At 43.1% G+C, this 23,072-nt stretch overlaps 2 protein-coding genes across 2 annotated transcripts; both read left to right on the top strand.

Annotated features, from left to right (window-relative positions):
• Positions 1-440: 440 nt before the first annotated feature.
• Positions 441-3,238, top strand: LOC138242585 (uncharacterized). The gene is made up of 6 exons (XM_069198123.1): positions 441-472; positions 879-1,122; positions 1,332-1,454; positions 1,963-2,116; positions 2,311-2,355; positions 2,442-3,238. Exons 1-6 carry the CDS (start codon positions 441-443, stop codon positions 2,717-2,719), a joined length of 876 nt encoding a protein of 291 aa, XP_069054224.1. The 3' UTR covers positions 2,720-3,238.
• A 961-nt stretch (positions 3,239-4,199) lies between these two features.
• Positions 4,200-21,333, top strand: LOC138242584 (GTPase IMAP family member 7-like). Its single transcript, XM_069198122.1, has 2 exons — positions 4,200-4,413; positions 20,330-21,333. Exons 1-2 carry the CDS (start codon positions 4,200-4,202, stop codon positions 21,331-21,333), a joined length of 1,218 nt encoding a protein of 405 aa, XP_069054223.1.
• Positions 21,334-23,072: the final 1,739 nt, after the last annotated feature.

Below are 23,072 nucleotides of genomic sequence, written 5' to 3'. Positions count from 1 at the left end.
ACACTGCCCCCAGGGGGCGCTGACGGAACTGCAGCTACCTCACTGCGAGATCGACGACCGTGAGTCTCAGGCGATGTTAACAGTTTCTGTATTGACAGTGAGTACAGCTTCAGCTCAGCTACAGCAGGAGACTCTACCCTCTACCATGGAGTCTGGTTACAGTTTGCCCTCTGTGTAACAGTGTGAATGAAGATGAGGTTGCTTCTGGGATATGCTGGACTCATCCTTCTCTCCAGCTTCTGGAATCTGTTCCAATCCATTACTGAACCTCAATCCCAGGGCTTCATTACTGGCCCTTAATTAATCTCAGTTAAAGGCTTCATTACTTTAATTCAGTTATTCATGGCCACAGAAGGCCATGTCACATCGTTAACAGAAATAATCAGTGATCTTCAGCCCTAAGTGTCGTGTCATGTCACTAGGTTGAAAGATGAGCTGGAATGGAAGTCAATGAGGAGCAGAGCTGGCTCTTGTGAGCCTCTCCATTCCGGCAGTCCTCTACTGTGGACGTGACTGATTGTCGAATCACACTGGAGCCAACGTACTCAGGTTTAACCAAGACAAGCTCCTCCAGCATTGAGTTGATGGTCTCTGGTTTACAAACCCATCTCACTGACCCGGCACTTGAGGCCTAACTGGCAAATACTAACCAAGGTGGTCCAACTCCACAAAGGTGCTGCACCCACTGCTCTGAGCCCAAAGTTTTATAGCTGAGAGGGATGAGTCCTTGGAACAAACAGGGAACAGCTGGGGTGGAGTCTAGGGGTGTAACTGAATCGTGGGGCTCTCCTACTGGACTGGAAGCTGTGAAGATGTGACCAGTCTTACAACAAACAGCCAAAAGAATCATGACTGACTCAGTGTCTTCCTGTAGGCAGGAGTGACTTCCTGTCGGTGGCCCATGTGAGCTGTGGCAATCTTGAGGTGCTTTCGCCCCTGGAGGTGACACAGACCCATGTGAGGGTGCCTATCGCTGGCCTGTCCCTGTGGGGCCTCGTGAAGAGCCTGTGGGACTCCAGCATCCTGGGACAGGTGCTGCTGTTCCTGCAGCCAGGGGATGGCATGGACCTGCTGCCCAAGCTGAACGTGTTTGTGCTCCCTGAGAACGTACTTCTCAGCCAGGTACAGGGGACTTCCTGTCTCTCTATCTGTCTACCTCCCCAACACTTCCTGTGTCTCTGCCTGTCTACCTCTCCAGCACTTCCTGTCTCTCTGTCTGTCTCTCCAGCACTTCCTGTCTCTGTCCGTCTGTTTCTCCAGCACGACGTCGTGGCATGTTTCTGTTCCCCCATTCCCAGCAGTGTCACCCTGTCCTCTCCTCTCCTCCACAGGTCACCGAGCAGCAGGACTGCAGGAGCTCCCTCATTAAGACGAGCTCAAGCTGTAAACTGAGACCGAAAGCGACGTACAGAGTGTCCAGCAGCAGCAAGAAGACTGAGATAATCCAGCCTGAGGTAATGGTTCGCCTGTGACACAGACGGAGATCACTGGCCTTTATGACCCAAACTGTTGAGAGAGCATGAGGGAGAGACTGAAAGATCTAGAGAGAGAGAAGCAGGAAAGACTCGGGTCATGAAAGGATGATCTGAGTATCATCAGTATCATCAAAACAATGAAACAGGTGGACCCATCCAGCAGATACACAGAGAAAGGAAGGGGCCCGAGTTCTGACCCGTGAAGAACACCGGGGGGGAGAAGGCCAGAGCCTCACCAGGACACTTGGAAAGAGCAGTTCAAGGGACAAGAAGAGAACCAGCCAAGAGCAGCACCTGAAATACCCAGGACAGGAAGAGGATGTGGCCAGTCATGTCAGAGGTCAAGGAGAATCAGGATAGTGGAGAGAGAAGCAGAAAGCAGTCACAGAGTCTGTAGAGGGAGTCCAGCTGACTTCATGCTCAAAAAGGATTTGCCTGTGTGACAGACTGCTAGCTCTTTAACACAGCGTTACTGTTGTTCTTCCAGTCCGAGTGCTTTTACTGCAGTTATGGCCCGAATTTCCACCCTACGTTCGAGGTGTTCCTGGCCCACGGTGCGAGGAGTCTGGACCTGGTGTTGCTGAAATGCGCCACAAAGGACGGAGAAAAGAGGGTGTGGAGCCGCATTGTGCAGCTGCCAGGTAACAGATCTACTGAGAACATGGTGGGTTAGAGGTCAGTATGGCCTGCTAGTGAGTGTGACAATCATGCCAGGCAATAGCTGACTTGAGATGCATCTTGTGTGTCCTGTGGGTGAGTAGTGTCTTTATACTGTGTCCTGTGGGTGCTGTGCTGGTCAGGGTGAACATGGCTCTGTCTCTTTCTCTCTCTGCAGTCCCTTCTGTTGAGACCAGGACCCGAAATACTTCTGCCCCTCAGAGTGAGTCCCTCTGTCCTCTTTGAGTATCTAGAGCCTGTTCCTCAGCCCTCGAGCAGCCAGTAGAAGGGTGTCTGTGTTTGTTTCAGGAATCACCAGCAGCGAAGGGTGGGAAGGAGCCTTGAACAAAGTGATCGAGGAGCTGGAAGCAGACGAGTACAAGAAGCTGAAGAACATTCTGCACCAGGAGGGGATGCCCCGGGGTAGACTTGGAGACACCGAGAAGCAGGACCTGGCCCACAGGATCGTCTCCCACTTCGGAACGGAAGTGTCTGTTCACGTCGTTAAGGAAGCCATGGCCAGCATTCCTCGGAACGACCCAGTGATACAAGGATTACTGAAGCCCTTTGTGGAGCAGCTGAGATAGAGAAGGAGCGTAAGGACACCCTGTAGGACTACAGTGTTTCACCATGAGGGAGTCACTCCTGAGGGACACACAGTCGTCCTCTCTCGGCTCACAGCGACGCCCCTGAGCCACACAGAGAGCGTGAGGAAAGTGAAGTGGAAATCTAATAAGTAAATTGATTCTTAAAAATGTAGAGAGCTTTGAAAAAAATATATTGGTGCTTTTAGATAATATATTTCAAGGATGTAACTGCTGTGCTACAGTACGTGCGGAATTTTAGAAAACAGTTCGTCAACAAAGTACACTGTTTAGGTTAGTTTAGAAGACAATGTACCAAAACAATATATGCTGTCTGGGTCATTAGAATTAGCTGAAAGTAACTGATAAGCTTTGAATAACAAATCTAGTTTTTCTTCTCTCGCTCTATGATGTAATCTGTTTTCTCTTAGAGAAAGGGGAAGTTTTAGAAGGGACCAAGTGCTGAACTTTTTTACAGCGCAACGTCTTATAAAAACCCTATACTGCTTGTAACAAATTGAGTCTCTGGTTGCACTTTGCAGGGCTCCCAAAATTGCAATATTGAAATAAAGACCTTACTCAGGTGAGAACTCTCTCTTGTGGCTTCCTTGATAGTTATATTTCCATGACAAAGGTCACACAGGCTCCTCTGAGCCTGCACTGATCCAGCCCATGAACACAGCAGAGCTGCCACTCTGTAGCCTGATGCCCTCAGAGCTCGGAGCTCAGCAAGGCTGGGAGACTGTAAGGAAACCAGGACGCTGCTGCTGTGTGTGGAGGTTGTGGACCAGCAGGTGGCGCTGTTCCCTCTGGAGCTCTGTGACACTGTGCTGTTGGAGGTGCTGCACTTCAGATGAAACTTCTGTAGCACCAAGGCGTATCATAAACATTTACCAATAATCTCTGCCCTTGAGTGAACAACAGTCCAGCTCTGCTGAGTCCAGCCCCTGGGAGTGTGTCCAAGGTGGGTTTCTCTGATGAGCATCAGGTCCTGACCCATAACACAAACCAGGGGGTCCATTTTGACATCTCCCGTGACAGGAAATACTCATGTGGACCCATGCTGGTGGGGTGACGGGTCTCCTCTGGAGTTGAGCTCTAGCTGGGGGTAACCGATCAAACATCTGAAAGACGAACAGCCAATGAGGAGCCTGAAGAGCTACACCCGATGATGTCGCAGCCAATCAGCAGATGTGATCACTGGATTTGAAAAGGTACCGAACCTCCGCAGAGACTGAGGGAGAAGCACCAGAAGGAGCTCCAGAACCACCTCCGCAGGATGGAGGAGGAGATCAGAGCACTGGAGGAGCAGATAGCAGAGCTGGAGGAGAGGCTGAGGGAGGAGAGGGATGAGGGGAGGAGGAGAGAGCTGGAGGAGGAGCTGAGGAGAGAGAGAGGGGAGAGAGAGGCTGCAGAGAGAGATGGAGGGAGTGAGAGAGGAGCAGGAGAGGGAGAGGAGAGAGAGGAGACACACAGGAGGGAGATGGAGGAGCTCAGGCAGCACTATGAGGAAAAGGCCAGAGAGGAGGCAGAGAGACACGGAGAGACTCTCCAGCAGGTCAGTGTGTCGACAACACAGTTCACTCCAGCAGGACAGGAGCACAGGAGCTGCAGGAGGGAGATCGAGGAGCTGAGAGAGACAGTAGAGAGATACAGAGAGAGAATAGAGAGACTCAATTCAGTTGTAGACAGATACAGTAAAGTAGTTTGGTATTTCAGTCCCCCGAAGCAGAAGAGACATACAAGAGATACAGCACGAGAGAAAGGCCACAGAAGATGATTGAGAGAAGGTGTTGCTCACTTAAAACATTCTCTAATCATATGAATGTATATCTTACGGATGTATTTAACCTAAATGAAATGAATTATGTTTAAACAGAACAATAACAGCAGCTTTGCTCCATCCCAGCTTGTATCCAATCACAGCAGCCTCCCATCTGAAGCCCCTCCTTCTTCCCTCATCCCACTTCCTGTTCCTGTGGAGACTCCAACATGGTGGAGATGGTATCTTATCTCAATACTTCTCTTGAAGAAGGCTCCTTTTGCCAGCATTATTGTGTAATGACATGTGATTGTTGAGTTGCCAAGTGCCTTGAACGTTTACAGATGAAGGTTTTTCTATTAACTTTAGTCAACTGAATTCCAGCTTTATCATCCTCTGTTGGGAGATGAACATTACCAAGAAAAGGGACAGTACAATAGTGTTACTTTATGTGCTGCATTGAAATGTTGAGATTTAATGTATATATACAGTAATTGGAAGAAACTATTGAGATGTTTCACTGTGTATCAAACAGTATTTGTGTATAAAGATCTTTCTCCTGTCTTTATACTGTAGTGATTCATAGCCGTTTCAGGGACGCCAAATATGTAATCATAGTGGCTCTCTGAAGGCACCAGTTCTGTAGGGTTTGGGCATTTACTGGGACAATTATTAATTGTAGCAGTAAATCACAAAATGATTCTTTTGATGGCCTTAGAATCCAACCATGCGATATAACTCAAACAACGCACTCACACAGGTACTAATACACGAGGATACATTTATTAATACATAGAATATGCCTTAAACTAACAGATCTTATCGAGAGGGTTATCAGAATACAAAAGATATATATTCAATCAGTTACGAAGTGTTACATATATCAAGAGGACATACGTTCAGTATATCATTCATTAAGACCGTTTCATAAATGAACTTGGTTATAACTTCTACATTAGATACTCAAAACAAGTACATAACTCTTAGGAATTAAATTGATATCAACTGGTTGGGATAACAATTGAATTCCTGAGCTGTAATGCATTGAAGTTGAATACTCATCCAATCTCTGGGGATTCAGATCTCCTGCGGGCACAAAGAAACAGTCGCAGGCTGTTGCTGTCCAATCCGCACTCTCTGGCTCGGTGCCAGGCTGTGCTGTGCGGCTTGCGACGGTGCGCTGCTGATGCTCACTGACCGGCTAGTTAGTGTTGGCTTTAACTAGCAAAGTTTGTGCACAGGAGAAAAGATGACTGTGGGTCCCAGCAAGTCAGGAAGAGGACCGGTTCGTTCCTAATGAAGAGCTAGTTCTGAATAGTGATTCAGCTGTCCACAGTTCCGACCTGTTCACGAGGCCTGCTGCTGGTTACTCTCTGGCAACCTCCACTCTAGACTCTTAGAACAAAGGAAAGTTCTGGCACTTGGACACACTGGCCGTTCCGTGGTTGTCCGGGCTGAGTCTCAGGATGGTCAGGAGGCGCGCTGCGAGGATGTCCTGCCCTTGGGAGCCTTCTGCTCCTGGACCGTCCTGCCCTGGAATTCTCCTTTGAATTCCCTTTAGAATTGTTGAATCTGAATCTGAATCTGAATCTGAATCTCTCAGGCTCTCTGTGTTGCCTGTTTTTACCTGGAGGAACTTCAGCTCATTCATTGGCTGAAAGTTCCATTGGCATCAGAGTCCCACGTGGGTTACTCGGCCCTACCAGTCCCTGATTGGTTGATCAAGGTGAGATATGAGTCACTTACTCCTGACACCTAGGAATGCGGTCCAGATGTCCATCTGGCACTCCCTAGACAGATAGGCGCCAATGGATGACCACTGATCATGATAGCCAGGCTTAGCTAAGTGCATCCCCCTTTGGGAGCTGTCCCTTATCAAAAGAAAACATCTTTAAATCAGCCTGCATGAATAGCTCCTCTGTGGCTGCACCACAGAGATGAACAGAGAGATGAGGCCTCATTTGGGAAAGCTCAGAACACTTAATTCTGTCTTATTAACAAGCATTGCCGCTACATACATATATTCTGTTACACACACATATACAATGTCAGAATTATATCCAAAAGTATTCATGACATTTATATATATATACACAAAGAATACCAAAATACAAACATGATCAAAATAGAACATTATTTAAAATTAGTTTTCTTCACATGGGGCACTAAGGGCTGGTTTTCAGTGAGTCGGATCTCTTACGAGGAAGAGATCAGTGTTTCAGTGGAGAGTCCTCACTCTGTGTCCAGGAAGTATCCAGTCTTCCTCTCCCGCTGGGAAAGACTGTGTGGATCAGTGACTGACCTGCGGCAGTGTCTCTGTGTCTCTCTGTCACTCCGATAAAACTGCCTGAGTTCCTCCTCTCCCTCTCCTGCTCCTGTCTCAGTGTCTTCAGCTCTCTCTCAGCTCCTCGATCTCCTGTCTGTTTCTCTCTCCTGTCTGTGGGCTGTGTGTGTCTGCTCATTGTGTCTGTGGGCTGTGTGTGTCTGAAGGTTGTGTCTGTGGGCTGTGTGTGTCTGAGGGTTGTGTATTCTTGAGCGCCTTCAGGTTGTGTGTGAGACTACGTTGTTCCTACTGTGTGTGCTCTTGTGTGTCTGCGGGCTGTGTGTGTCTGCTCATTGTGTCTACAGGCTGTGTGTCTGAGGGTTGTGTACAGATGCAGCCATTCAAAGTGAGCGGTACAGACAAGTTTAATTTTGGAACATAAACATACAGTATATAGCTGGTCTCGGTACTTTAAAGAAAAAAATACACACCAGTATTCCATTTCTCCCTAAACATTTTAAGCATTGAAGTCTTTAACTAACGCGATACCGGAGTCAACAAGCATACTTTTAGAATTTGATTAAAAGGGAATATAATATGGAATCGCGTATCTCAAGAAATTAATAACGATATAATTATATTCATGTTGCAAAAGAACTGCAACGGACATAAAAACTCCCTTGCTTTTTACAGAGCGTTCCATAATTTCTAACTACGAAAATGCCAGGTGAAAGGATTTGTAAACATATTTTGTTAAAGCAAGTCAGTTTTTTCCGCAACACTTAAAAGACATTTTTCCAAGAAAGTTTAGCCTTTGTCACTAATGAAACCACTAAATAAAGACATAAATATAGAAATCTTAAGATTTGTTTTATTTAATGTTGGTAGCAGGATGAACTGTCAGAGTGTATATTTTGTCGCAGAGTTGCTGCAAGATGTTAACAGTGAAAAAGGTATTTAGAAATGAGTTATTTCAAGATGAAAATTTTCAGAATAATTGCAAATCTAGCAGGATAGAGAAAGCACAGAAAACTGGCAGTTAGATTGATCAGATTAGTATGAAAAGTCATTTAGCAAAGGGAATGAGAAGAGTGACAAACTAGTATACTTTAGATCTTTTTTTCTGAACCAGGGAAAATCTGATCATGTTTCCCTATAACAATAATAAAAAACTTTATTTGATATATCACCATTAAAGGTGGCATCTCAAAGCAATACAGTAGATGTAAAAACAGATAAAAGGACCACAGATTACAAAGTAAATGCATATAAGAAAGACAAGCAGTTAGAGGTGCTACCAAAATTAGAAAATGAAGCAGATACAGACACTAAGTCTTCTGAAAAGAAAGGTTCTGAGGTTAGATTTAAACTGGCCCTGGTGTGTGTGTGTTTGTGTCTGTCTGTCCTGTGATGGACTGGCGCTATGTCCAGGGTGTATTCTGCCTTGTGTCCGTTGCTTACTGGGATAGGCTCCAAATCCTCTGTACTGGATAAAGAGATTAGAAATGGATGGAAGTAAAGGCACTGTGTGGATGGAACTATACACAGTGTTAGAAACCCACTATGAAATGGCAGCATCTCACTGAGAATAAAACATTTTATAGTGCTGGCTTAAGGAAACAGCCTTTCCACCTCTCTTGCACATCAGTATCCATACCTAGTTATTTAAACAAATTGCCTCTAATTATAAACATCTTAATATGCTGGCTCTGTGGATCCGCATCAGCTATGTTTGCCCATTCCTTCAATTCATGTGCATCCAACACACAGTTCAACGCTAGCAACTACACAAAATCTAAAATATGAGCTCTACTTGCCACTTACAATACCAACAGTACCAGCTAACTTTAGTAGTGACATTTTCATGGATCTTTTTAACAATAAAATTTACAACATCAGACTTCAGACACAATTAAACAGGCCTCAAAAAAGTCTGGTACAAACATTTTCAGCATGGAATAAACCGTTACTTTAATGGTATAAACCTTAAATGGATTCATATTCTCAATAAGATTTGGTGCTCAGTAACATGACTTAGAAAATGACAGAAGACATACGTATCATGCTTATCCTTCTATTTTTCATAATCGTAAACTCCTTAAGGCAGTTACATTTTCTCTGTTCTGACCTGGAGTTACAGAGAAATTTAAATTCTAATAAGAGATTTGTAATGAGGAAAGTCATACCAATCACTCATACAGTACCAGGATTTGCAATTACAATACAAATACTTTCTTTCTGTATGTGTTTATTTTGCAGTTTGAGTCTATGGCATTCCTTTGGGGGTCTATACTCCAAGGCATGACTTTTTTATGGGAACATGACATTTTTTTAAACATATATTTTTGTGGTAGGAGGGCGCAAAACATCAGTATTTACTGCTATTAATTACTGTACGATTTATAGTTGAAATCTGAGCCTAGATATAAAGTTAGATATAAAGTTAAAATCTCGACAAAGCAATGTAGGAAATACAGAGAAAATAAATCCTTTCTGACATCTAAAATCAGTTTCGATCAAGGTCTCTAAAACGAACAAGAAAAAGAGGATTTTCGGAGGGCAATTACGCTGTGTTTATATAGAATAAGTGATTTACTGTATGAGCAATCTAATTTCTTGTTCGTTTAAAACAGTGAAATGTCAGCTGCAAAAGATCGCACCAGAAACAGCACTCTCTCTGCCTGTCATAGACGTTCAGGAAAGGCTGAATGAAGTCATGTCAAGTACAATAATTCGGTGATCAATAATAACAGTTGTAGGACAGTATATAAGGAGGATAAGGATTTTGAAGTTGACTCGAAATCTGATAGGTAACGAGTGCAAGGACTTGAAAACAGGTGTAATGCATCCCTGATAGGATTCTTGCTGTCATATTCTGAACATATTGAAGATTGCTCAGTGTGGATTTAATTTCCCCAGTGAACAGGATGTGCATTTATTAATTCTAGAAAAAAAGCCTTTCTTGATTTCTCTAGTTCTTAGTTTCTCTAGTTCCCTTTAAAATAAACTATTATTCCACAATGCAGAGTATTACATGGCCAGTATTTACACATGATATTTGTGATTTAAAGAAATTAACACAAGCAGCTTTTGGAGATTTAAGTGTTGGCTGAGTTATTGCAGGATAAAAGACTAGAGATGTTGGCAAGAGGAAGATAATTTGGGGAAAGCTGAGGAATACACTTATAACAAGAACACTTCCTAATGGGGTTAGGCATACTTTTGATGAAGATGATGAAGTTAACAGACTATATGTTTACATAGATACTGAAATAAGGATTGTATTTTAGATTATGTGTAGTTGCTGGCATTGAACTGTGTGTTGGATGCACATGAATTGAAGGAATGGGCAAACATAGCTGATGCGGATCCACAGAGCCAGCATATTAAGATGTTTATAATTAGAGGCAATTTGTTTAAATAACTAGGTATGGATACTGATGTGCAAGAGAGGTGGAAAGGCTGTTTCCTTAAGCCAGCACTATAAAATATTTTATTCTCAGTGAGATGCTGCCATTTCATAGTGGGTTTCTAACACTGTGTATAGTTCCATCCACACAGTGCCTTTACTTCCATTTCTAATCTCTTTATCCAGTACAGAGGATTTGGAGCCTATCCCAGTAAGCAACGGACACAAGGCAGAATACACCCGGGACATAGCGCCAGTCCATCACAGGACAGACAGACACAAACACACACACACCAGGGCTAGTTTTCCCATAAACCAATTAACTTACCAGTATGTTTTGGAGTGCGAGAGGGAGTCATATCACACATATGGAGAAAAACCATGTAACCCAGAGAGAACATGTAAACCCCACACACACAGGATGGCAGGAATTGAACCTAGGACCCCAGTGCTGCAAGATAGCAATGCTAACCACTTTGCCACCATTATAAATGGATGGATATCTTAGTTATCTTTCTAGTTCACAGGTTTGCATGCATAATTTAATTTTGAAAGCCACTGAGACATCAGGTACTACTGTTGTATTTATGAAAAAGAAACAAAACAAAAAACATACTAACAACTGTGCCATCCTACTCCTTAGTTAATACATTTTATTATTCATAAACAGTTAACATTGTTAGCAAAATATTTTGAATTATATTTAACCCTATTTTTTCTTCAGTTTTGTATTTAACTTATTATATGATAGTCAGACTTAATGTATATTTGAACAATGAAAATATATTTTTACAAAATTTTACATTAAGCACTTAAAATTAATATGGTTAATAATAGTAAACTGTAACATGCTGTAACAAGATCGGTTAAACTGCGAAGAAAATGCTTTCAGAGAAAATGTTTCAGGTGTGAAGAACATATATCTCCAATGCAATTTCAACCAAACCTGTTCCCACACACCCTGCCCCCACTACCATTAGAATATACACAAAGCACTCAAATCTTTCGAGCTAATGATCAGGTGACCCGAGAGAGAGCGAGAGAAACACCAAGGGGTGCGGAACCAGGGAACTATTTACATGGAAAACGGGCGATCTCCCCAGACTGTCCGCCCGTTTCACTGTTACCTGGATACCTCTTTATTTAGAACTCACTAACACTGGTTTTTAGTTTAGAAGGATTCAAGTAGGGTTTTAGATGAAAGGCAGCGACCTTAATCAAGCCCAAATCATAATTGAACCCATTCAGAGCCTACATTACATTTTAGCGTTTCATTCTGAGCAGAAGACCCTCACACCTGAAGAAGGCTTGCGTTTTCTCTCTTCTCTTTTAAGCATGTGTACAATGTGTAATACAATTACAATGTGTAATTACAATGCTGTAATACAATTTGAATCGTATGAGGGTGTATTATTAGGGGGAGGTGTCTTTCGCTGGAAATCTCGCCTGCTTCTACTTTACAAGTACAACCCCCTCTCTGCCGGAGTGCTGGCTGTGACGAATTAAACCGGTTTCACAGGTTTCAATCACAGACCATGTGACATGGGAGTCAGGAAACTAACACACAGCGCCACCAGATTTGACAACGCTATAAAAACGCTATAAAATAATGTGACTAGGCACAGAACAAGTTTACAGCACAGTACAATAATAAATGCTGACCATGACTTTAGAAGCATAAATTACCTTACACTCAATTTAAACACAAGCTGTCTTTAGCCCTCTAAGCTGGTTCATACAGAAATGTAGAGATCCAGGCTCAGAACACACAGCTTCATTAGCGAATACATATGCAGGACAACTAGAGAAGACGTTTTACAGAGGATGGATTTTTAGAAACATCCCATCAGTGACATCACTGAAGTCAACTCCTAGGTACTGTAACTGTCGTGTGGATAGTTTCACAAGAATCAGACAAAGGTTTAAGCATCGCTTGTTCTAGATAAAACTGCAAAAAAAAAACATCAACCAATAATGTACTTCTTTGCGGCTCTGTTTGCCCAAATCATATATTCACAACGTGAAATTTAGAAAATAATATTACGTAACCAAAATCCGCAATATGGAAACAGAACCTGTGTAATTGCTGATAGATGATGTACTCGTAACATTTTTACAAGATGAACTACAACATTTAAAAAATGAGTTGTATGTACTTGATATCTCTAATCAATCCACGGCGACATTGTTAAAGCAGAGTCCCAGTAAAACGAAACTAAAACGCCCTGCGCATACCGTTTCCCGCTTCTTATTAGTTGCTCAAAAGTAATTTGACCGTATGAAATGCATAATATAAACCTAGAAACATATACGTGAGCAGTATTTACGTACTGTAGTATCGGTGTTAAGACATACCTCTCAAATACTGTAAATCAAGTTAAAAATATCTCAAGACCGATTCTGGTCATAATGAAACCATGTTTCGTGTATGTTTTCTTTAAAGTACCGAGACCAGCCATATACTGTATGTTTATGTTCCAAAATTAATATCGTTTATGGCCTTCACACGCGTTGCAGTATGTTCCTATTCTTTTTATGCTCAGCTACTAAGATTTCCCTTCAGTGGTAAAATTAGATATGAATATTCAATACTTAAACGGGCACAGTTAAGACATTAAATATACATATACATACTGTATACAGTACGGTTTGCATACGGTAATATGTTTATGTTACGCGATTAAAAAATAAACAAATAAAAATGAAAAGTCCAGCACCAGCTGGATTCGAACACACAACCTGCCAGTTGGTAGTCACGCACCTAGACCAGTAGGCTACAAGACAGCTCACATGAACAGGCAGGCGAAACAGCCCTACACAGCCCTGTCGCAGCACACGAATTCTTTAGATACGCGATTCCATATTATATTAGCAGAAAAGCTTAAAACTACCACTTTTTCACACGCTATTTCACATGCTAGTTAAATACTTCGATGCTTAAAATCGTTAGGGAGAAATGGAATACCGGTGTGTATTTTTCCTTTAAAGTGCCGATTCCTGGAATCTGACTGGCTGACACCCCTCTGAAGTGGTTCCATAAAATCTGGTATACGGAAAAGAAAGCGTTGATAAATACAAGTGTCTTTTAATACACTCTTTGCTGTGCTCTTGAGGATCCTTGTGATATTTTAAGCTCTAGTTGAATGATAGGTGTCGCATTTTAAATCATTTTCGTAGTTAGAAATTATGAAACGCCCTGTTAAAAGCAAGGAAGTTTTTATGCCCGTTGAAGTAAAACAAAATGCCTGACAAAGTATGGCTTGGACAGATTCCAAGTGCTTGTACAAATGTGCTAAAGAAATTATACTTTGAGTATACAGCTTGTCCAAAGTCATCCATTATTAATACTATTAGTAATATCTTCAGTAAAGGCTTTGATGCATAAATATTTCTGATAAAGGTAGGTTGTGTACTTTTGTCCAACTGAGCAATCTTGCTTTCATAAAATATACCAACATTTGAATGACTGATGATTAACATGCTGTAATACACAGTTCAAAATTAAAGGCTCAAATGCTGTACATGAGAGGTTAAGCTCCCCCTGGCGGTTTTACAAGGTGACGCCGGATAGTTAGCCACGTGACACACGTGAACTGCGTGATACCGCGACACGCCCACCGGGGTATGCCGCGAAATACCTCACCCATTTTGAATGGCTGCATCTGTAGATCACTTATCCTATATAAACACAGCGTAATTGCCCTCCGAAAATCCTCTTTTTCTTGTTCGTTTTAGAGACCTTGATCGAAACTGATTTTAGATGTCAGAAAGGATTTATTTTCTCTGTATTTCCTACATTGCTTTGTCGAGACTTTAACTTTATATCTAACTTTATATCTAGGCTCAGATTTCAACTATAAATCGTACAGTAATTAATAGCAGTAAATACTGATGTTTTGCGCCCTCTTACCACAAAAATATATATGTTTTGTAGCTGGGATGAACTTTATTTCGTACACGTAGCTACTGCGATTCGGACAAGGACGGTTAAACATAGCGGCAAATCAGACACCCAGAGAGGGGGGGGGGGCGTCTTCTCGCCTCCATAACTAAAATGCCAAATAGGAGTGGCTTAAGCGACAAACACAGTCGTGTAACTGACAGTTTGAGGTAGCCTATCGTGTAAATTTCGCTTTGTTGCTGATAGGTTAAGCTTTCGAAACTCTGCCCCAAAGTCATGTGACTGATTTTTCGCCCTGTTTCGTTGGTTAAACGCAATGATCACAAGCACCCCCATGGTAACTGGGATGTGTAGTTTTTAATTCCGTTTGAATTATAACTGTACGTACTGTCTTCATATTTGGCCAGGGCTTTAAAGAGAAGGCGCGCCAAAAAATTTTGGTGCCGTCGTCTCCGCTTTAAAGGTACAACCGTGCTGGAAGAATTTGACCTCGGAACGTTTGCCCAGCGTAGTAGGCTGGGTAAACGATTTTTAAAATTTTTTAAAAAGAAATAAAAAATGAGATATAATGATGTGTTCCTGCTCAACTTAGACATTGCACGACTTTAAAACCTATAAAAATGGGTTTCGAGAGTTAAAAACCACTTTTTATGCGCGAAAAATGGGTGATTTTTCTTCCTCGTGATCAGCTCAGAATCTCTGTGTACGCTGTAAGGTTTTTACTTCTTAATTAAACGTTTAAAATACACGAATTTCATAAAGACAACACACGTTTCGAAGAGAAAAAATCCCATTCTTTTCTCTTCCTGTTGTGTGAAACTCATCAGCAGGTCTTTTTTTCCCAATCAGAGGCTCTGAAAATAGCGTACCGCCCACTGCGCTCCGTCAGAGAGGGGCGCGGCACCGAGAGAGGGAGGAGGCGCGGAGCTCAGCAGCACAGAACGAACGATCTGCTGCCTGGAGCGCTTATGGCAGCGTTCGCGTCTGCATTTATAACTTAGTTTTTAAAATTAATCAAGCAATATGAACCATCTCTTTTTACTTTTAAGTCACTTAATTATCATTAAGCACAGCTTTCTCACCACTTAGACTACTTTTTGATACCATCCTTAGACAAAGCAGAAACTTCTTGTTCTGTCTAATGACATTACAAGTGGAAAGATTACAGAATGTAATCGTCTTTAATTTTGTTAGGTTATACATTTTAGAAACGTTTCATCCATACAAACACCACAAAACTATTCTCGATTGTATTTCTGAATGGTATGTTACACTTAGTTCACTGTTTTAATTACACCTAATTAAGAAAGTTAGGTGTTAGCATAAACTATTAGCAATCAATATTAAATTTAGCACTGTAATAAGTTGTTGCACTTTCCCCCGCATCTTGTAAAAATATATTTTCATTGTTCAAATATACATTAAATCTGACTATCATATAATAAGTTAAATACAAAACTAAAGAAGAAATAGGGTTAAATATAATTCAAAATATTTTGCTAACAATGTTAACTGTTTATAAATAATAAATTGTATTAACTAAAGAGTAGGATGGCACAGTTGTTAGTATGCTTTTTGTTTTGTTTCTTTTTCATAAATACAACAGTAGTACCTGATGTCTCAGCGCCTTTCAAAATTAAATTATGCATGCAAACCTGTGAACTAGAAAGATAACTAAGATATCCATCCATTTATAATGGTGGCAAAGTGGTTAGCATTGCTATCTTGGAGCACTGGGGTCCTAGGTTCAATTCCTGCCATCCTGCGTGTGTGGGGTTTGCATGTTCTCTCTGGGTTACATGGTTTTTCTCCATTTGTGTGATATGACTCCCTCTCGCACTCCAAAACATACTGGTAAGTTAATTGGTTTATGGGAAAACTGGCCCTGGTGTGTGTGTGTTTGTGTCTGTCTGTCCTGTGATGGACTGGCGCTATGTCCAGGGTGTATTCTGCCTTGTGTCCGTTGTTAACTGGGATAGGCTCCAAATCCTCTGTACTGGATAAAGAGATTAGAAATAGATGGAACTATACACAGTGTTAGAAACCCACTATGAAATGGCAGCATCTCACTGAGAATAAAATATTTTATAGTGCTGGCCTTTTCACCTCTCTTGCACATCAGTATCCATACCTAGTTATTTAAACAAATTACCTCTAATTATAAACATCTTAATATGCTGGCTCTGTGGATCCGCATCAGCTATGTTTGCCCATTCCTTCAATTCATGTGCATCCAACACACAGTTCAATACTAGTAACTGCACAAAATCTAAAATACAATCCTCATTTCAGTATCTATGTAAACATACAGTCTGTTAACTTCATCATCTTCATCAAAAGTATGCCTAACCCCATTAGGAAGTGTTCTTGTTATCAGTGTATTCCTCAGCTTTCCCAAAATTATCTTCTTCTTACCAACATCTCTAGTCTTTTATCCTGCAATAACTCAGCCAACACTTAAATCCCCAAAAGCTGCTTGTGTTAATTTCTTTAAATCACAAATATCATGTGTAAATACTGGCCATTTAATACTCTGCATTGTAGGATAATAGTTTATTTTAAAGGGAACTAGAGAAACTAAGAACTAGAGAAATCAAGAAAAGCTTTTTTTCCCTAGAATTAATAAATGCACATCCTGTTCACTGGGGAAATTAAATCCACACTGAGCAATCTTCAATATGTTCAGAATATGACAGCGAGAATCCTATCAGGGATGCATTACACCTGTTTTCAAGTCCTTGCACTGGTTACCTATCAGGTTTCGAGTCAACTTCAAATTCCTCATCCTCATTCTGTACCTACAGTATATGGCTTATTATCTGTCTACTCCCCCACCTTTGTCCCTCTGACTCTGGTCTTCTAGCTGTCCTCAAGAACATCTACATTCTGTGGGTGACAGGGTCTTCTCTAGCTGCACCCCAGAGCTCTCAATTTGTATTCCCAGTGATATCAGTCACGTACCCTGAGTGCATTTAAATCTAACCTCAGAACCTTTCTTTTCAGAAGACTTAGTGTCTGTAACTGCTTCATTTTCTAATTTTGGTAGCACCTCTAACTGCTTGTCTTTCTTATATGTATTTACTTTGTAATCTGTGGTCCTTTTATCTGTTTTTACATCTACTGCATTGCTTTGAGATGCCACCTTTAATGGTAATATATAAAATAAAGTTTTTTTATTATTGTTATAGGGAAACATGATCAGATTTTCCCTGGTTCAGAAAAAAAGATCTAAAGTATACTAGTTTGTCACTCTTCTCATTCCCTTTGCTAAATGACTTTTCATACTAATCTGATCAATCTAACTGCCAGTTTTCTGTGCTTTCTCTATCCTGCTAGATTTGCAATTATTCTGAAAATTTCCATCTTGAAATAACTCATTTCTAAATACCCTTTTCACTGTTAACATCTTATAGCAACTCTGCGACAAAATATACACTTAGCTCAACCTGACAGTTCATCCTGCTACCAACATTAAATAAAAAAAATCTTATGATTTCTATATTTATGTCTTTATTTAGTGGTTTCATTAGTGACAAAGGCTAAACTTTCTTGGAAAAATGTCTTTTATGTGTTGCGGAAAAAACTGACTTGCTTTAACAAAATATGTTTACAGGTCCTTTCACCTGGCAGTTTACCTAAATGCCCAACTATCTGAGAAGCCCTCCATGAAACCATAGTTGCTATTCATTCATTTAGGGCTCACTGACAGAATTGCTGTTTTTTATGCATGCTAATTTCTGATTCCTCACTCTGTTTCATGTTTATAGATAAGACTATTGATCGCGAAGGGAAATTGATGTACATGTTTACATGTTCTTTTGTAACATACACCTTTTTGTGATTTTTTTGTATATCTAAGCAAGTGTTCCTGCATCCCTCTTCTGCACTATAGGCATGGCTTTTATTCTGTAAGCTCCATTTCTAAAACTTTTTGCTCATGTGCATTTTTGTATTTTTTTACACCTCTAGCACTTTAACGTCCTGAATTTTCATTTGCCTTAATTTGTAGAATGAATTTGAGTTTTAGCCTTAAAAATCTTAAGTTTTCACTATCTTTTGTTTCTTGTCCTACAACTGTTATTATTGATCACCATGACTTCATTCAGCCTTTCCTGAACGTCTATGACAGGCAGAGAGAGTGCTGTTTCTGGTGCGATCTTTTGCATCTGACATTTCACTGTTTTAAACGAACAAGAAATTAGATTGCTCATAAATCACTTATTCTATATAAATACAGCGTAATTGCCCTCCGAAAATCCTCTTTTTCTTGTTCGTTTTAGAGACCTTGATCGAAACTGATTTTAGATGTCAGAAAGGATTTATTTTCTCTGTATTTCCTACATTGCTTTGTCGAGATTTTAACTTTATATTTAGGCTCAGATTTCAACTATAAATCGTACACTAATTAATAGCAGTAAATACTGATGTTTTGCTCCCTCTTACCACAAATTTCGTACGCGTAGCTACTGCGATTTGGACACGAAGCGGTTAAAGATGGCGGCAAATCAGGCACCCAGAGAGGGGGGGGGGGGGCGTCTTCTCGCCTCCATAACTAAAATGCCAAATAGGAGTGGCTTAAGCGACATACACAGTCGTGTAACTGACAGTTTGAGGTAGCCTATCGTGTAAATTTCGCTTTGTTGCTGATAGGTTAAGCTTTCGAAACTCTGCCCCAAAGTCCTGTGACTGATTTTTCGCCCTGTTTCGTTGGTTAAACGCAATGATCACAAGCAGTTACTGGGATGTGTAGTTTTTAATTCCGTTTGAATTATAACTGTACGTACTGTCTTCATATTTGGCCAGGGCTTTAAAGAGAAGGCGCGCCAAAAAATTTCGGTGCTGTCGTCTCCGCTTTAAAGGTACAACCGTGCTGGAAGAATTTGACCTCGGAACGTTTGCCCAGCGTAGTAGTAGGGTACAGGGTAGGAGGTATTTAGTGCTCTTCCTAGGTGTCCTGAGAGTGCCAGTGCCCCCTGTCAGTTCAAGGAGGTAACTGCAGGTGTCTGCTGTGGTTGGCTGTTCAGCAGTCTCACTGCCTGGGGCAAGAAGCTGTTCTGACACCTGGTGGTCTTGGTCTGATACTTCAGTACCGTTTTCCAGATGGTAGTAGAGAGAGCAAGTTGTGTTTAGGGTGACTGGGGTCCCTGAGGATGGACCTTGCCTTCTTGAGGCATTAACACTGTAGATATCCTCTGTGTTCAGTAGCGCAGCCGGTAGTGTTCTGAGCCAGTGTCACCACCCTCTGGAGGACCCTGAGCTCGTGGGCGGAGCAGTTACCACACCAGGCAGTGGTGCAGCCGGTTAGGATGCTCTCAGTGGTGCAGCTGTAGAAGCTGGTCAGGATGTGTGAAGGCAGGCTGAACTTCTTCAGTCTGGGGAGAAAGAACAGGCGTTGTCTTGTCTACGGGGTTGGTGTGGTGGGTCCAGATCAGATCGTCTGTGATGTTGACACCTAGGAATTTGACAATCTGGACCACTGCGGACCCACTGATGTGAATGGGTGCCTGGTCTGTTCCTGTGGTCCACCATCAGTTCTGCTGGTGTTCAGAGAGAGGTTGCTGTCCTGACACCATGCCTGTTGTAGAATCTGTGTCAAACAGAGTGAAATACCAGCAGGATGATTGCACTGGACTGCACTCTCCTAAAGTGCTGTTCTTCACTGGAGTGAAGAGATTATCTCTCCTTCTTCAATTAATGTCCTTCTAATAATGTTTCTTTATTAGCCCTATACAATTTCTTGCATCATGGAGACACAGACACAGAGACAGGGAGAGAAGCTTGGGGTCAGAGCGCAGGGTCTGCCAGTGTACGGCGCCCCTGGAGCAGTTAGGGTTAAGGGCCTTGCTCAGGGGCCCAACGGAGTAGGATTCCTCTGCCGGCCGCGGGATTTGAACCGGCAACCTTCCAGTCACAGGCGCAGATCCTTAGCCACAGAGCCACCGCTCCGCCCCATTCTACACTCTGCCCCTGTAACAGTACAGTACTGCAGCATGACTGTTGTTGCTTGAGGCCAGTAAATGAACACAGATTCTTCATATGAAACTTGAGTCACTTTGGGAAACAATATCTGACAGTAGTGAACATCATGAACATGAGGTAAAACTATGTAGTTATCATGATGCCCAAGACTAATTCCCAGATGTTTATTCTGTAAGATTCCTTCATAATGACTTTTAAGTTTTGTCTCTTGAGCAAACTGAACCCTTCTTTAATGTGGAGAGGTTGGTCTCCTCTCATGTGTCACCTCCCTGATGCTCCTGTCTCTCCTCCTGTTGCAGTGAGTGAAGTCGAACCCAGACTCCAGGCCCGCCCCTCTGAGCTGAGACTGGTGCTGCTGGGCAGGACTGGTGCTGGGAAGAGCGCAGCAGGAAACACCATCCTGGGCTCAGAGGAGTTTCCCTCTGAAGCCAGCAGCTCCGCGGTCACTCAGGAGAGCCGGAAGAGGACAGGACAAGTGTCCGGGAGACGGGTGACTGTGGTGGACACTCCTGACTGGCTCCACGACGGACTGTCTGAGGGGGACAGGAGACGGGATGTGGGGCTCTGTGTTAACCTGTCTGCCCCGGGACCCCACGCCTTCCTCCTGGTGACCCCGCTGGGCCGATCCTCAGGGGAGGAGAGGAGAACACTGGAGACAGTCCTGGAGATATTCGGGGAGAGGGCCCTGGGACACACCATGGTCCTGCTCACCCACGCTGATGAGCTGACCAGCAGGACGCTGGAGGAGTCTGTGCACACAGGCAGCAGGGAGCTCCAGTGGCTCCTGGAGAAATGTGGGAACAGGTATCACGCCCTCAACAACAAGGACAGGGGCAGCACTCAGGTCACAGAGCTGCTGGAGAAGATAGAGGAGCTGGTAGCAGGAAACAAGGGCAGCTACTACAGCACTGAGACGTACCAGGAGGCCGAGTCCCAGATCAGACAGAGGCAACTGCAGATCCTGAAGGACAGAGAGGAGAGCAAACAGAGGGAGGAGGAGAGACTGAGGGAGAAGCACCAGAAGGAGCTGCAGAACCACCTCCGCAGGATGGAGGAGGAGATCCAGACACGAGAGGAGAAGATCAGAGAGGAGGCAGAGAGACACAGAGAGACTCTCCAGCAGGTCAGTGTGTCGACAACACCGTTCACTCCAGCGGGACAGGAGCACAGGAGCTGCAGGAGGGAGATCGAGGAGCTGAGAGAGACAGTAGAGAGATACAGAGAGACAATAGAGAGACAAAACACAGTGATAGACTCACTGTGTGGCATCAGAGACACACAGGAGATACAGGAGAGTGATTGAGGACCGCAAGCAGCACATCGAGAAGAAGGTCACAGAAGATGATTGAGACAAGAGCGCACACAGCCCGCAGACACACAAGGGCACACACAGCCCGCAGACACACGAGAGCGCACACGGCCCACAGACACACAAGAGCACACACGGCCCACAGACACAGGACTTTTCTCCAGACAGCACCCCTGTAATTTTGGGGTGTGCTTTCTTTCCTGTTCTTTCTGTATTGGGGCTGCCTTAAACAGCACCCCAGTTCTTTATTAAAGTCTAAATTATTAGTCTAATCAAAAAAACTTGGAGTTAAATTCGATTCTGGCTTAACATTCGACCCACATGTGCAGCATATCGTCAAAACATGTTTTTTTCACCTTAGAAATATCGCTAGACTACCCCCTATGCTATCACTAACTGTGGCTGAAAAGCTGATCAACACATTTGTATTCTCTCAAATTGACTACTGTAATGCTCTACTTGCAGGGGTATCAATATCAACTCTGAACAAACTGCAGTATGTCAAAACCTCAGCAGCCAGAATCCTGACCAGGTCTGGTGCAAGTGACCACATCACTCCTATCCTGGAGTCCTTGCACTGGCTGCCAGTCAAATTCTGAGTAGACTTTAAAATCCTCCTGCTCACCTATAATGCTCTGCGTGGTTTGGCACCTCAGTACCTGTCTGAACTATTATCGCCCTACTCTCCACCTCACAACCTTAGCTCTGCTAATTCTGCTCTCCTTACTGTCCCCCAAGCCCCTCTACACTCTTGGGGTGATAGGGCCTTCTCCTGTTCTGCCCCCAAGCTCTGGAACTCTCTCCCCAAGGATATCAGAGAGTCACCTTCTCTAAACTCCTTCAGATCCAGACTCCAAACCCTCTTCTTCAGAAAAGCCTTTACTGAACTGGTTCCATTCTTCACCCCTCTGCTCTTCTTAGTACCACCTTCCAAAGTCTCCTCTGTATATTGTAATTGTGTTTTATCTTGTGTATAATTTTGTTTTATTGTTGTTGTCATTCTGTAAAGCGCTTTGGGAAGCCACCTTAAAAGGCACTCTATACAATAAAGTTTTTTATTATTTTTATTACTTGTCATTTTGTGTGTTTGACTGATGGGCAAAGATCCCAGACAGAGACTGGATCCCTGGATCTCTTGAGATCCACTAGCAGGATCAGGGAGAGGGTCACTGTGTCTGAACCTCTTTCCAAGGCTAAAGAATTAACTGGGATACTGTTGTAGGGTTACTCGTTACAGGACTCCTGTCTCCTGTGGAGACACCTGTGGGGTCATGTCAGGGCAGAAGTCCCACATTGTAAACCAGTGTAAACTGGGACTGGGACCAACCCGGATCAAGACCAGACCTGAGAGCTTCAGGAGTCTCTCCCACTGGTGTCCTTTTCCCTCTCTCTGTCCTGTGTCCTAACAAACCCCACTAATCCCCCGTGTGGGAAAGAGGACCCGCTCGTCCCTCCTGTCCTGTCCCGGTGTCGCCGTCACTGGGACCGGAGCAGCCGGAGAGGAGACGCACTTCCAGAACTTTCCTTCCCGCTCGGCTCTTCCCCTCCTGAGGAAAGAGCATCTTCCCACACAAACAGCCCGTTTCTCTCGGAGACGCCCGCAGCACAGGGGGCCTTTTCCCAGGACACCAGGACTCCCCTCGTCTGCGGAAACACCCGGGAAGAGCCTCCCAGCCCACAGGAGGGGAGTCCCAGTCCTTCCCGGGATTTCCAGGACAGGAGCGGCTCCTCAG

The sequence above is a fragment of the Lepisosteus oculatus genome, chromosome 14 (genome assembly GCF_040954835.1).
Source record: "Lepisosteus oculatus isolate fLepOcu1 chromosome 14, fLepOcu1.hap2, whole genome shotgun sequence".
Lineage (NCBI taxonomy): Eukaryota > Metazoa > Chordata > Actinopteri > Semionotiformes > Lepisosteidae > Lepisosteus > Lepisosteus oculatus.
Note: the sequence above shows the minus strand (reverse complement) of the source record. Positions and strands in the feature narration are given on the sequence as shown.

Bases quoted from the DNA above. Each gene is read 5' to 3' on its own strand.
- LOC138242585 (XM_069198123.1), top strand. From the start codon at position 441: ATGGAAGTCAATGAGGAGCAGAGCTGGCTCTT. The intron at 473-878 runs GTGAGCCTCTCC...TCCTGTAGGCAG, and splicing joins GAGGAGCAGAGCTGGCTCTT to GAGTGACTTCCTGTCGGTGG. The intron at 1,455-1,962 runs GTAATGGTTCGC...TTGTTCTTCCAG, and splicing joins CTGAGATAATCCAGCCTGAG to TCCGAGTGCTTTTACTGCAG.
- LOC138242584 (XM_069198122.1), top strand. From the start codon at position 4,200: ATGGAGGAGCTCAGGCAGCACTATGAGGAAAAGGCCAGAGAGGAGGCA. The intron at 4,414-20,329 runs GTAAAGTAGTTT...CTCCTGTTGCAG, and splicing joins TTCAGTTGTAGACAGATACA to TGAGTGAAGTCGAACCCAGA.